The sequence below is a fragment of the Gasterosteus aculeatus genome, chromosome 20 (genome assembly GCF_964276395.1).
Source record: "Gasterosteus aculeatus chromosome 20, fGasAcu3.hap1.1, whole genome shotgun sequence".
Classification (NCBI taxonomy): domain Eukaryota; kingdom Metazoa; phylum Chordata; class Actinopteri; order Perciformes; family Gasterosteidae; genus Gasterosteus; species Gasterosteus aculeatus.
Genome location: NC_135707.1, coordinates 13,534,308 through 13,550,031, shown reverse-complemented (window position 1 = coordinate 13,550,031; position 15,724 = coordinate 13,534,308). Strand labels below are relative to the sequence as shown.

General features: G+C 41.4%; 1 protein-coding gene across 1 annotated transcript in view; it reads right to left on the bottom strand.

Moving 5' to 3' along the window:
• The window catches only part of adcy2a (adenylate cyclase 2a), a 40,192-nt gene extending 24,694 nt beyond the window's left edge, over positions 1-15,498 (bottom strand). Inside the window, exons 1-4 of the mRNA XM_078094087.1 lie at positions 15,134-15,498; positions 11,785-12,443; positions 9,519-9,716; positions 1,099-1,260 (exon numbers count right to left, since the gene is read on the bottom strand). Of these exons, the coding sequence (XP_077950213.1) occupies positions 1,099-1,260; positions 9,519-9,716; positions 11,785-12,318 (894 nt within the window). The 5' untranslated portion in view covers positions 12,319-12,443; positions 15,134-15,498. The remainder of the gene's footprint in view (positions 1-1,098; positions 1,261-9,518; positions 9,717-11,784; positions 12,444-15,133) is intronic.
• Between the last annotated feature and the right edge of the window lie 226 nt (positions 15,499-15,724).

Below are 15,724 nucleotides of genomic sequence, written 5' to 3'. Positions count from 1 at the left end.
GAGATGGTTCTACTCTTTTAGTCGACATCTGGAAGACAAGACTGACAGTAATCTAAGCAATCTCCAAAGGTCAGCTGCGAGAATCAGCAGTACATCACTGGTACCCGACAGCAGATAACTGAGGTTAGTTGAGCATTGTCACTGGAGGATTTTGAACTTTCAGTGACTCTGAGATGAGTGGCTGTTATGGCTATTCTTATCAACATGAATGAAAGTCCAGTTTTAATTTGCCTCTTGGTGACAGAAATAAATCAGACATGTTTGTATTATCCCGAAAACTAAATTTGATCAAAATAACTTAAATAATTCTCAAGAGCAAAAAATGATCATACAATGAAGATAATCATAGAACGTTGCTATGCTACTTTTATATTCATACAGGTGATCCTTATTACCTCATTTAAGAGGGTTAGATTTTCACTCACTACAAGAGGATTTACACTTTATTGTTCACTATCAATTACTGTACATACGCAACAAATCTCAAAATGCCCATGATGTTCTTTGGCTTTAACGCTTTTTGCCAATGACTGAATGGAAATTCCATGTCCGAACTCAAGGGACAGATAAAAATCAGATAAAAATTTTTTTTATATTAAGCATGATGATTTTTCTCATACATTTTGTCACCATTACAATACTTACCGTAAGCATTTAATTAGTTAGATGATGATGCTGAATACAAATACTAGTATATGACTCGAGAGGTCCACTAAATGTGTGAATCCACAAAAACAACTTGTGTTATGGGCTCGTCCGGTTACCAACTCCAGGAAGTAACTGGTCCTAGCACATAATTGTTTATAGGCTCCTCATAAAAACGGCAAACTGTTAAGAGCTAGGCTTGTTACTTTGTTACGGTTATCAGTTCTTATACCAAGCCAAGCGGCTGCTGGCTCCAGCTACAGTACATATTTATCATACAGACAAAGTAATATTAATCCTTTCTAAATCTGACCAAGAAAGTTTATAATTCCGTACTGACAACTAATTATACATTATTCAAGTCACTAAATAATGATTGATAAATTAAGTTCAAGCTCACAGTGGTGTTTACTTTGTGCTCTGTTAACCTACACCTATGCTTGATCGCCTTACCTGCCAGACTACTGGTTCCACGTGATCAGCTGTGGTGGACAGGCAGACGCTCAACACGATTGTGTGAGAGGCGGAGGTCAGGACACTGGCGATGATGGCGTCCCGCATGGAGAACGGCAGCATGGTATAAACCACAAAGACAATGAACAGAAAGAATGACACCTGTGAAGAGAGAGACACACTTAGAAACACCTGCAGGAGAAAGCGGAGCAGAGCGGGTGAGAAAGAGCATGGGCCCAGTCTGATCACCACCAACCAGCTAATGTTAACTTTTATTTATATGCCACGACATCTATGATCAGAGATATAAAGAGGAAAGGAGCTTGTTTAAGCTTTGGTGACTATCACCGTTCTACAATTAGTTAATATGTAATATGTAAATAAAAGCAAATATCAAAAGACCATATGATAGCTTGAAGACAATTCTTTATCTGTGTTCTTTAGGTTAACATTTTGACCAAATGAATAATATGGTAGTATGCTGAGAAATTGGCGCAACTCATAAAAAAAGCACCCGTACTTCAAACGGTACTAATTGTTAGGACATTTGCAGATCTGACATTTCACAGCCAACACTTGTAACACCTGAGCAAACACTTTGGACATAAAGTTACTCCCTTGGTCCGTTTGAATCTTTGGCAAGCCAGGAGTGGTACAGAATTGAACCAATTCCTTCTCTACTAACCTGGCTTTGAGAGAACGTAGTGGGATTGCCTATTGAGTTGCAGCACACAAAGTCTAGAGAGATACTGATGACCAGATTTAGACTTGGGCAATGGGCCAACACAATCAAGAAGGAATCTCAAAAATGTCTCTTCCATTACTGCTATAGGAATGAATGGAGCTGGGAGAATGACCTTGTTTGGCTTTCCCACCATCTGACACACATGACAAGAGCAGCAATACTCAGCAACATCACCTTTTAAACCAGGGCCAGTAGGCACATCGCCAGGACTGGTCCATTTAACTTCAGTAAACTCATTTCCAACAGCGTTAGGGGACAGCTTATCTAGGAAACTCAGAAGTTACAGAGGGATCACAATCAACCTCTAGACTGTCAACATTGGTGGAGCCATTTAAGAAATTCACCACATCTTTATATCTTTATGACTGGGCATCTTTATGACTGGGCACGAGTTACAATACACGCAGGAAAGACCAGAGACAGAGACCACAGATTCACACTCTGGCAATTGTCAACTATAAAGCCTGTTGGTCAATCCACAGGGAGCAGGAAAGACCTTCCCTCCAGCTAAATCATTACCTAAAAACAGGTCTACTCCCCCTATAGGAAGCTGGCGACAAATGGCGAACACAACCAAGCCAGATTGAAAATAAACAACACGCAATGGGGCTTTAAGCCACATCATCCAAAAACATGGATGGTGCAAAGGGGTCATGCAATCTGCAATAAACAATATTACTATAATTTTCAGACCATTTCATGCCACTAATTGCATAATGATGCCGAATGTCACGAAAAAACACTTCAGAACACGGTGGGTTCACGCCTTCTCTTCACCCGTCTGTGTGCGAGTGTGGAGACCTCCTGAGCTCGACCCTCCCAGAACACTCTGCAACAGTACTGTCCAGAATTATTTAAGCTATGCTAAGGTGGTAGCAACCCGCTCAAAGTGGGAAGAGTACCTTTCTACTTCCCTGCCACTAAAATGAGGAAGCTATGTTCCCAGCTACAAAACGAGGACTAGGTGTGGAAAATGTAGCTTGCACAGCTTCAGATCTTGACCTCAACTCCTTCATTATCTCATGTACTTGTGTCAACCTCACCATCTAAAACCTCTTCACCTCTTCTTTTTCAATAGCCTTCATTCCCTCGTATCCGAAATTGTGATTCCATTTCTCGCAAACGTACAGATTGAGGCTCTTGAGACTAATGTTACCTGTTCGCCCTTTCAAACAGTTAAACCAGCAGAGCTAGAAGTCCTGCTCCTCATTAGGCAGACTAGATTCATAGGGCAAAACTCCCTGTTCAATTTAAGCTTTTCTAAGAAACAAAATCAAGATGGTATTGCTCTGCAATCGACATGAGCTGGGCTTTAGTACACTGAGCAAGCTGCTTTACAGTGGGGCAGTCACTGGTCTTCTCAGAATCCATTGCGAAATCACAACAAACAAACCAACAAATGGAACAAACCTTTACAAGGTAGCGCACCGGAAAATAAATGGGCTCCCTCACAAGAAAGCCAGCTGATTATTGAAGGCATTCAACAAAGCGTCCAACATCAGCTGCTTTTGTTATTGAAGCCTAGAGTTCTGCTAACATATTTATTTATTTTAATTGTTTAACCGTGTTAAACAGTTATTCATGAATATCCATCCATCCATTGTCAAACCGCTTATCCTGCACACAGGGTCGCGGGGGGGGGACATACAACCATTCACACTCACATTCACACATCTACGGGCAATTTAAAGTCCCCAATTAACCTGATCCCCAGAGCATGTCTTTGGACTTTGGACTGTGGGAGGAAGCCAGAGTACCGGGGGAGAACCCACGCAGACACGGGGAGAACATACAGACTTCACACAGAAAGGCCACTGGGCAGAGTCGAACCCAGGACCTTCTTGCTGTGAGGCAACAGTGCTAACCACCACGCCACCGTGCCGCCCTATTCATGAATATCCCTATTGCAAATAACTATTGTCCACAGGAAAACATTTGTGGTAAAAAGACCTCATCAAACTCATTGATAGACCTAAATGGTATAATCAAGTACTTGCGTCCGTACCCTGTATCGGCAACTACTCAAAAGTGATTACACAAAAAAGTGGTGAGCAGCAGAGTTGGGTACATGAGAGGGGAATGGAAACACACGGAACATGCAAACACACATGTGGCTGTATAACTCTGATGGCCCGATCATCAGGACGATACACGGTTGTGTACTTTGCCTAGATTGCAGCAAGCTGGAACTAATTGAAAGGCTCCTACTAATGCTCCTACCCTCTGCCTCAAATCAGGTAAAGTCCTCTTCAGTCCTTATGTTGTCTTGTTAAAAAGTTTTTAAAGCAATCTGACAAAAAGGAGGATGATTAAGCATGTATTGATAGTGTGGAGAAAGCAACAAAGCCAGCCATGAGATTAAGAGCATGCAGACCTTGTCATTTCAAGGCGGCGTGGAACTGCTCGCCGCATCCTCTCCCCCTGTGGGCAGGCTCCGGTTAGGGCAATTGGATTAGATTTATGGCAGTTTGCCCAACCCTTGTAAAATGCTTCGACTTAGGAGGTAGACATTCCCTAAAAACAATATATCTCTTTTCAAATATGATGCAGCGGCATAATCAGATGAAAAATGCCATGGACTGTATATGTTCTTTGGATGAATAAGAAATGTGATATTTATTCACAATGACAGGAGGAATACAGAAGTATTAACTTACCTAATATAAGAAACAGCTCATAATTGACAAACGGCATCTAGCACAGCAACATATTTCGCCTAGTCCATAAAGCCTTTTTCTAACTGGATGCTCCGAAAGGCAGTGCAGCCACTGAATCATCAAACTGTACCTATAACAGACACCTGCTGAGTTTCCCTGCATAATTTATACCCTGGTAAAACAATGAGGCGCTTTCTTCTGTATGGTCAAGGGAAGCACATAAGGATCCTCTCCAGACAATTAAGTGAACAAAGCCTTTTTGTGGTCAATCAGGGTTCAGTCAACTCTGCTTCTGCTCCATGAACCAAGCCGCAATAATGATGCTGAGGAGCGTTCATACAACAAATTATAGAGATGGGGTGTCAGATTACATCAAGCTTTTAGTCTACAGCCTGTGGCAGATTCGTTTAGGCTCGATTTACAATGTGGAGTGTGGGTATATATGGGTGCCATTTAGCCCTAAGATATATACTTATATACACCTTTTTTCTAGCTATACCAAAGTTGAGAAATTAAAAATGCAGTACTGTAGAGCAAACAAATCTACCAAATATGCTTGGCTTGAAATTTAAGTCAGGCCGCTCATCCCAGAGATAAATTAAGATGTTGAAATAAAATATAGTCTGTTCCACTGTCTCCCTCTCTTGTATTACCCCCATCTAGTAGGCGGTCTTCTCCGTCAGTATTTCCTGTCCTACTTTCGCCATCTACCCTCCTCTTTACGATTCCATACGGGCAGGCTTCTTCCTTCAGCTCCTCATCTCTCCTAAAGCCTAATGAGGCCGTCTGTATACTCACAAAGGAGCGCATGTGACAGACCGGGAGGGATCGAGAGACACAGAAAGAAGGGAGCGGAGGAGATAATGCAGGGTCCAGACAGAGGCTGGACCACACAGATAAGCACATCTTGCCATCGTCTGCAAACAGAGCTTCGTGGCAGAGGACACAACTGACAAAATGGTAATATTCTTCATTATCGTTGCCTTTGTATCTTCCACTGCCACCCTCTTTCTACTCAAAACTGTTTTAAAATAAGCAAATATTTGTTTTGACATAAGCTATGTCAAAGCAACTTCCACTGACTGACTAGCAGCAGTGTCACCGTTTGGATGACATGGAATAAAAGCCATCATCCTAAATGAGCCATACATGACAGGTGAGGCAGTGGGAGAACATGAGCCCCTCACTTTAATCACATTTTCATTCCCCTACTTCTCACGACCTCTTCTCTACAGCACACACAGCATTTAATGATGTAACTCGTTTTTCTACGCCTCCTTTAGTTCTATTTCTGGAACAGACATCCACTTTATAACTGCACAGCAGCATTGGGGTGACCACACATTCAAACTTGGTTATTATTATTATTATAACAAATAATAGTAAAAACAAAATTGAAAAACAAAATTTTTTTACTCATGCACTGTATGCTAAATTAAACATACTGAGCTTAAAATAATGGTCCATGAAAAGCAAAGCATACGATACGAGTGCAGGGTTGCAACTATAAAACGGTTTCAATATATTAGATTATTTTCTAAATTAGTTGATGGATTGTTCTACTAAATGTGAACATCAGAATTTATTCATTAATGAAGTTATGGTGGGTTTTTTTGACAACACAAATCTCAAAATATGTATTTTGGCTAACCATCTTTAGGGTTTACAGAGAATGGAGCAAAAAAAATAATAAAATATCCAGTGAGCGGCAGTTCTGTGGACAAAAGTGCCTTGTTGATGCGAGCGATCAGAGGAGAATGGGCAGACTGGTTTGAGATGATAGAAAGGCAACTCAAATAAGCTACTCCTGTCAGCTGAGAACAGGAAACAGAGTACAAGTCGCACAGGCTTACCAAACTGGGACAACAGAAGATTGGAAAAACGTTCCCTGGTCTGAGTCTTGATTTCAGCTGCGACATTCAGATGGTCGGGTCAGAATTCGGCATAAGCAACATTAAAGCATGGATCCATCCTGCCATGTATCAACGGTTCAGGCTGCTGCTGGTTTAATGGTGTGACAGATATTTTCTTGGCACACTTTGGGCCCCTTAGTACCAATTGAGCATCATTTAAATGCTGCAGCCTACCCGAGTATTGTCGCTGACCACGTTCATCCCTTTATCACCACGGTGTTATTTCCTGATGGCTACTTCCAGCAGGATAATGCACCTGGTCACAAAGCTCACATCATCTGGTGTCTTGAACATGACAATGAGTTTACTGCACTCCAATGTTCTCCACAGTCACCCCACCTCAATCCAATAGAGCACCTTTGGGACGCGGTGGACCGGGGGGATTCGCATCATAGACGTGCAGCCGACAAATCTGCAGGAACTGCGTGATGCCGTCATGTCAATGTGGCAGTTCTCAAGGCCAAAAAGGATCCAACCTTTTACAAGCAAGGTGTACGTAATTAAAGAGCAAGAGCACAGGTTATCTATACGTTGTTGTCGTCCGTTTGTACATTTTAATTTTGTTTCCTTTGGAGATTGTTACTTTAGGCAGCCTTAAATATCTGCCCGGTGACAGAAGATGGAAATTAGCCTCTCTGGCTAACTCTTGTTCACTTAGAGTGCCACTGTTGATTGGTGTGCATTGTCGCGGAAAAATAAATGAAATAAAAAGAATATGGCAGCAAGCCCCTTAAACAGAGAGCAATGCCAGTCAACAATCATGTTGCTCGAGATAAGAGCATACCATTCAACAGTCAAGGAGCAGTATTTACATAATGGCCTGACATTTCTAATAAGCACATGAAAGGAATAAATTGGTTTGGGGTGTGAATCTGTGCATATTTATCTACCCATTTGTAAAAGATAAGGCCAAACTAGACATCTGTCTGGTCTAGGGCTGTTGAATAAGTACAGCTTTCCATCAATGAAGAACCAATGTACTGTGCTGCTTTCAATGACTTATGTTGCAGGACGCATATGGCTGTAGTAATCCAAATGCTGCCCTTTGTTGGTCTCGCCACATTTAACTGAAGATGTAATGTTGCTACAGCATATAGCAGTGTTACTCCTGTTCACAGGCCCCGGCTTCCTTCAAACTACCCGACCCCCAGCATTACTCTGACATACGAGTCTTTTGACTCAAACAGTAATATGTAATACAAATTCTGTATATTCAATAATAAAGAATGGGTAACTGATGACTTCGTTCTGCGGTGCGTCATTGGCGTCACAACATTCATGGCCTTTGACATACAGTTCTCCTCCATCTACCATCAGTTATATTCCTTTTTTTATTAAAAGGAAATGCAGCAAAGGATGCAGTTCATAAACAAAAAACACAGACAAAGAGCATCAATTGTCAAATTAGCTACCATACATCAACACAATGTGATCATATGGTAGCAGAAGAGCCGGTCACAGCAATGACTGCGAGCAGCAAAAACGTTTTTGTCCATTATCAGGGTTCAGCTATGATAAAGGGGATTAGAGATTTACCAATTACATATTTTTTGTGAATGTCGGCTGAAGATATATTTTCACTCGCTCAAATTAGACACGTGCACAAATCAGTCTACTTAAACATGTCCAAGCCACAGCTCTAGATGGCTGTCTCTTCTGCAGGATCACACATCCATTAACCTCGTAGTCGGCTTCTCCCCACTACTCTTTTTCCTTTCTTCCTCTGAGATTAAGGCTATGAGAAGTACGTTGAGGACTCCTTGGCTGCTGGGATCATTCTGCAATCTTGATCACCTGATTGAGTAGGCTTTCTCTTTGTTATTAAGAAGTTAAAAAAATCCTAACCCAGACCAAATCAATCACTCCTCCTCCGTCCAAACGCAAGAAACGTGAAAACCTGGAGTACATCTATCTGTTCAAACGGCTGATCTCTTCCCAAGCTACGTGGGATCTCCTCTTGAACCGCTTTGAATCCTCACGCTCATATAGAACGACAGCTACAGCCACAGCGACATTTGTGTCAACAGGTTCTGCACTCTGAGTGGAACAGGTCAGAGTCGTACGCGCTGTGGGACAATGGGTCAGAATGGGCCCGCTCCACCACAAAAGGAAAAGCTTCTAGGCCGGTCCACATCTTCTCGCTGTCTTGGCAGCGCAAGGCAGTGGCGGTGCGTTTTAAGATCTTGAATGGGGATTTGGCTTTTTATCAATGGATATTTGGGACCTCTAGGGCGGTGGGGCCACCTGGACTTGAGTTTACAAATCCTGCACGTCACGATCCAGGATAGACAATGGAAAAGGAAAAGGTCACCGCCCAGAGCGTTAGAAAGGATGGAATCCTATGCTTTGTAATCATAGCAGCTCAAAGTCATCCAACTATATCACACGTCAACATTGTTTGCGGTCTCATCAACAAGAGACAGCAAGGTATTGCTTCAAGAGGACAGTATTGCTAATGTTATCTAAATCATCATGTATATTATTTATACCTTTCATTGTCTAAAGTATTGATGCTTCCCAAGACAACAGTATCACAACCTTACACCAAAGTTGGCATAGAAGAGTATTGCTAAGGATCTTGAACTACAGTGCCTGCTGACAGAGTTGTGCGTGGACAGTTTAGCTTTTCTCACAAAAGATCGACAGCGTATAAAATAGAAAGTAAAAAATAAAAGGTTTTGAGCGATGAATGGCCTAATACGTGTGTGTATGTATATATATATATATATATATATATATATATATATATATATATATATGAGGGTTCTCTTTGTCCAGCCAATTGTGGCTAGAATTGTGTTATTTGATTTTTTGCATAAGATCTGCAACGGATATTATGAAAGAGAACCACACGTTTCACGCAGCATAATGTTTATATAACCAGCGCGTGGTCAACCACTGGTTGCATTCATTTTCAATCACTGGTATGTTTTTAAAAAGCTGAAATGTTTCCTAGAGGAGTACAACACTATTTCACCCCCCCACACACTAAATGTTAGGCAAACGGGTGCGACCAATCACAGATTTTAGGAGCAATGCACATGTTACTCTACAAAAAAATAATTCAATATGGATACATTAGATTAAATGACGTGTCTGTCTTACCTGATCCCACGGACAGATAATACCGCCAGAAAACATGAAGAGGTAACCCATGGTAACCAAGCAGGCCCAGATGACCAGGGAGAAAACACGTAGAAGCTTCTTGAAGATGGACTCAATGCAGACAAGTACAAAAACAGCCAGGAAGATGGCCAGCGCTGTGGGCACAGTGATTACAAAGGCCACGTGGTCCTCAACGTTCTGAAAAGGACAAAATGAAACGTAGACACTCAATTCAACAGAGGGAGAGAGACTTACTAAGCAAAGAAAGGAAGAATAATTAACGAGTAAACTGTGGTTGCTTGAAAAGGGAAAAAACAAAAGAACATTTAGAAGACGGTTTGTTGTAAAAAAAAATAAATAAATAAATAAATAAAAATGCCCCCCTTTGTCCTGAAAATACAAACAACCAAAGCAGAAATATGAATCACCCCGAGAAACAGCAAATACAAATAAACAACAAAAAAAAGAAAAACTGGCGTTAACCGGTAGTCAGGTTGAAGCCACATCCATAATGGATTTGCTGCTGCCTTTCTGAAATACACTTAGATTTGAAAGTTCTAATAAAAATTTCAGGAGTTTCATCAAGGTGGATGTAGGAGAATAGCTGTTTGTAAGACCTCGCTCTGCCAATCTGTTTTCATCGAATCATTGCTTTTCCACTAGGAAACATTTTGTGCCCATCCATAAATACAGCTTTGTTTCGACTCACACACTTATATTGTATTTTCATGCAAATGACATGTGTATAGTGTTTGGAAAATTGTTAATGTATCAATTTTGTAGACATTAAATCATATTCTGTTATTTGAAAACAGAATATGTTAATATGTTGTTTTTAAGCAAATTCTTACTCATGCCATCATTGTTTTTAGAACAATCAAAACAGTCTTATGTCAATCCATCTCACACTGCTATTTGCAGTTGTCCTCTTCCTCTCCCTCTCCATCTCCATCTCTCCCCCACCCCCACCTTCACTCTGTCTCTTTCAGTCAATGCACTGGGACAGCAGAGGATGTGTGTGGCTGCAGAAAGCCACAGAGAGTTTGTCTCGCCCAGAGCAGTGCTCCAAAACAGCACAGGATTTAGGTCAGCCAGCAAGCAGAATGGAGGGATGATAGAATACAATTAAAAGAGACAGAACTATCGGGAGGTGGGAGATGACAGAGACACGAGACTGTAGTGAAAGGGGGATGACGGAGAAAAAAAAAAAAAAAAACAGGAGTAGGAAAAGCCATGCACATAAAGAGGATCTATGACGATAGAATGAGCAGTGGCCTGACAAGAAAAGGCTTTTACTCAGATGCTCCTTTTTTCTGAGCCAAAAACATAGCAGAATATATTGGTAATGTCAGATTTTAGGCAGTTTACTTTAAAGACAGGGATTTCAAAGACTTTCTTTGCCATTCTGGAGCACCATTGTTTCCAAATCCAGATTAATATTCCAGCCATGCGCTGCTTTTACTGTCACATTTCACCACAGCTTTAACACAAAAGGCTCCCTACCAGAATGAGAAAAATGATCAATTAGGTCATTCATTGGCACACATTCCAATTGTAGTTAAGGGAACAAGTAAAAATTCTGATAATCCCTATGGCGGTAGTGTGAAGGCGGTTATGAAAATGTGATCGACTATCAGAAAATCTCTTAGGTAATGGATTTTATTTGTGAATAAAATCAACCAAAACTTTGAATTCTATTTCAGTTCAGGGGTGTTTTGGGATTTGTGTGCGTCAGTGCTCTCTCTGCCTTTTTCAGTGCATTTTAGACTAATTACTAATAGCACACTCTAATGATGAGGCAAACGTGATGTATGCAAAGTTAATCTTCTAAAATCCATCATTAGATGGATTGTGTAAATATATCATTAGGCCATACATTTATTTTTTTAATGCACAAACAGATAGTTTGTCTGTAGTTCAGTCAACGACGAGCTCCGACAATAACTAAGCCCCCCCATTCCCCCTCACTTTGATCTCACCCTTCTCTTCACATTAGTGCCACGATGAGGACCGCATGCTGCGAGTGTCAGCGCATATACTGTAGGTGTTGCACAAGAATGTTTGTATGTGTGTTTAAGTCTTTGAGAGAGCTCGTTTATTTTGCTTCACACCAGTAGATATTGTTTCTGCACGCGTATAATTGGAAGCTACTTGCTTATGGAAAATGTACAACGTGTGTGCGTATGCTCCACATGTGCATGCCTTCTTTTGTACTGCTTGTTTGACTGAATGCATCTGTGTGTCGTTGAGTAAAAGAGCAACTTACCAGTCCTGAAGCAAAGAACACAGTCAGCAAAGCCAGACAGGCTCCCATCACTATGAGCAGCAGAAACACAATCAGAGGATGCTGCTGGCTCATACAGTAGTAGGACTCATACAGCCAATCAGGGGACCTAATCCTCTTCGTGTGACCTCTTCCACCTCCTTTATCCCCTTCCCCAGACTCCCCGGCCCGGCCCAGGAGGTACTGCTTACTCCTTATTGCCTCTTGCCACATGGATCTTGGAGCCGAGCAGGGGGAAGAGGAGGGAGGGAAACCAGAGGAGGCGGTCACTGCTGAGGTATTAGTAGTTTCCACCACAAATGAGAAGCAGTTGCTCTGTTCAGCTCTCTTGCGATTGTTGCTCCTTTTGGGGACCCTGGTATGAGGGTTCCTGATCTCAAGCTTATCCTTTGGTTCGTCCTCCACCTCCTGCCTCAAGTCCCTCAGGCGAAGACAACTGAAAGCTGAGGCGGAGTCAGAGGCAGCGTGCGACGGCCGGAGATGTGGCAAGAACGCGCCAAGTGTAGAGCGCAGCATCCTCCTCTCTCTCCTCCTGCCAACATGTTGGAGCGGGAAATGAAGGGAAGCTCAGAGACGGAGTGCTCTTTACTGGGAGGGAGAGAAGTGGGAGGGAAGTGAAGGGAAAGGGGAGGGTGAGAGGGCTAAGGGGGAGGGGAGGAAGATAAAGAAGGTGCAGCAGCAGAGAGAAGTCAGCAAGTGAGAGAGAGAGAGAGAGAGGAAAATAGGAAACATTACACCACTGACATTGATACTGGCAGTATTCTTTATGTAGTAGTATGCAGAGAAATATAGGGAAGGACATGTTCATGAAACACAAATTGAGCTCAATCCCAGAGGTGATGAGGATTTTAAGAACTGAAATAACCACCACCATCAAACCGCATGTCATCCCTTCACTTTGTCCATACAAGCAGAAAGAATAGTCTTAAAGACAATATTGTTAAACAGTTATCACTAGTTGAGTGGTGGGAACTGAAGGCACCTCGCTATTTGATTCCAATTCAGAGGAATACAGTGCAATTATAAAACAATAACCTATTCTTCAGAAACATTTTCTTTGTCACTGTGACTAACTGTGATTTTCAAAACAAGGCATGTTTGTAATGATTCATCTTTTTTTTTAAACATTGAATAAATAAATTGAATAAAAGAAGTAAATCTATCAGTAACAAATGTGTGAAAAGATGAGTTAACATTTTCAAGCATTGCAAAGAGAACCTGAATCAAATTGTAGCCGCAACAGCGACATTACAAGCTGCCTTTATTCACTAATAAGTGAATAAAGACTTTTCTTTAAACAAACCAAGATCATTGACTGTGGGTTTAGTGTGCATTATGTTCGGCGATCAAAACTTTGAGAAATTAATTTAAAATGTTTTTTCATAATTATTTGTGAGAATTAGGATGCCTCCAAGAAAGCTATTTTGTATGTAATGGCCAGGCTAATTTCGCCTTTTATTGAATGATGAATTTATAAATCTGGAGGGAAATAAAAGAAAATGTATCCACAAATCCAGAGCAGTAGTGAGTAGAGGAAAATAGTCAACAAAGAATGTATTTAAGAAATGATTTGATTGCTAGCTAAATTGAATTTTATAACTGAATGTTAACTTATTCTGTAACTGAGCGACTCCGAGCAGGAAAGAACTCTAGCTGACGCACACGTGACGCTGTAGCACAGAAATAGGGTTCAGCAGAGACACGCTGAGACACGTGTTGACAAAAGTAGATTTCCTTAAACCCACTCTTAACATCAACTACCGATTTGGAGTGCAGAGGTTAAAGTGCAGACTTAAGTACGGTTCAAAGTCTATTTAAGGCGACCACTCCAATAAGGTACCAAAACACACATACATACTAACCAAGCAAATAGTCAATGCATCACATGAACTGTGTCATTTGCAACTCGTTAAACGTATCAGTTCTACCAAAAATCAACTTTTTCCAGATCATTCTTAATTTGATGTTACAGTTGAGTCCCTGAAAAGAAACTGATCCACACAAAGAGGGACTGGAGCCATGTACACCTGTACTATGAAAAAACACATCAGAAATAATCCCTTTCTCCCATCTATCAGCAGCAAAAAATCATGATCAGAGGATTTCCAAATGCAAAAATCTGCTCCCATTTTCTGTTCTGATACGAGCTGTGAATCCAATCTGTAATGCAATCTGAAGCGGGAGTGTAATGATCCATTGCGTTCCACCCGTTTGTAGCACTTCAAGACTTTCGCAGAGAGGTTAAACATGTCCAATTCTCAGAACTGTAAAAACCTAGACCAAACAACAATTGAATTGTTAGCTCACTGCATTCTGCTGTATATGTTTTATCTTTCATACGCACCATTGTCTCTGTTCTTATCAAAATCCTTTCTTGCCTTCTATAAAGACCTTTCCCTATGGCGATCATTAAAGCGGTGTCTAACCTGATTTAATTAGTATGGGCATGTATTTGGGAGATTTTATTACTGTTCTAAAACGGAGGCTGAATGTCAGTATGACAGCGGGAGACAATGCGAGTGCCAGTGGTTACAACTACTGGTGAAGAAAAAAGAAATATGACCATCCTTTCCTACCACACTTTCTCCCTTTCCTAATCCTCACCACAATCTCCTTCATCTCCTTTCTCTTACCTTTTACATGACATTTTAACTTTGTGTTGTTCGTTCCACTTCTACATTGAAAATATTTTTCCACTCATTGAACCTTAACTACTGTATCCATTTCCTCCTGATAATGATTGACGTCACTGGGAAACGGGGACCGGCGGCCAGCTGAACAGCTCACAGTCAGCGCGTTAGCGCGTTAGCTGTTGTGGTTGCTAGTCTTGCCACCAGAGGCAATACCAGCGGCTGGACAGACTTCGTAATAAATTGCATTCTGATATAAACTTACCAAAAACCCTCCGAGCAGCACACGGCTCCTCTCTTGGGCACAAGTTGCGTTGGTGCATCTCGTTGTTCCTCCTGTTTTCGTGTAACGTTAGCAACAAAGTTCATATCAACTGCAACAGAGTTATCGAAGGCTTCTGTTAAATTAGCGCAACTGGGAAGCTTGCTAAATTCGGTTACTCATTGGACTACAGGTTACGTCAGCTTTTAACCAACTTCTTAACTACAAACCGAACCTGGTTACATAAGCAACGAAGTTAAACCTCGCAATTTACGAGTTAGCGAGCGTTCAACATCACTTAAGACGGATCATTCGCCTATATAGCGATAACATAACATGTCAACTGTGTTAAAGCCCATCCCTCCACAACAACCCACACACCTTTGGGTTAAGATAAGTTACATTAAAGCGTAATCGTTTTAATTGTAAACCGTCTTACCTGTAGTTAGCTGACGCACAGGTTGACCGCCGCGAGGCCGCTCTCAAAGAGACCTCGCGCAGCAAGTAGCGTTAGATTAATTAACGTTCGCTTCAAGCCGTGACACCTTAGCGACGCCTTTTTTCTACAGGAAATATGCTTTTGGACGCTATACACAAAAACTATTGTATAGAAACGTAGAAGACACCTGAAGGCACATTGCTATGGTTAAAATTGAACATCTCATCTTACTTTTCCGTTGTGGCGGACAAACGGTTTGTCAGACTTGTCCAACAGAGAGCGTGTCGGCTCCAAACGGAGAGCAGGGATTGGCTGATCTCAGCGTGTGGGCGGGGCAAATGCGCAGTGGGATTTATCCATTTTTTGTGCATCGTTCAGAGGAGGTTCATATGATACAGTCTTATTAACAATGAAGCAGAATTGGCCATCCTTCCCAACATCCTGCACACGCTTCCAGAACTTGTACAAGCAGAAATTTCATAAAATGGTATGTTGAATTAAATAAAGATGGCTGTGTTGATGATCTCATTTGTGTTCCACAACATTCTACGGCCTGTAGAGCCTAATCTAATTCCTTTTTTCTGGCTATCA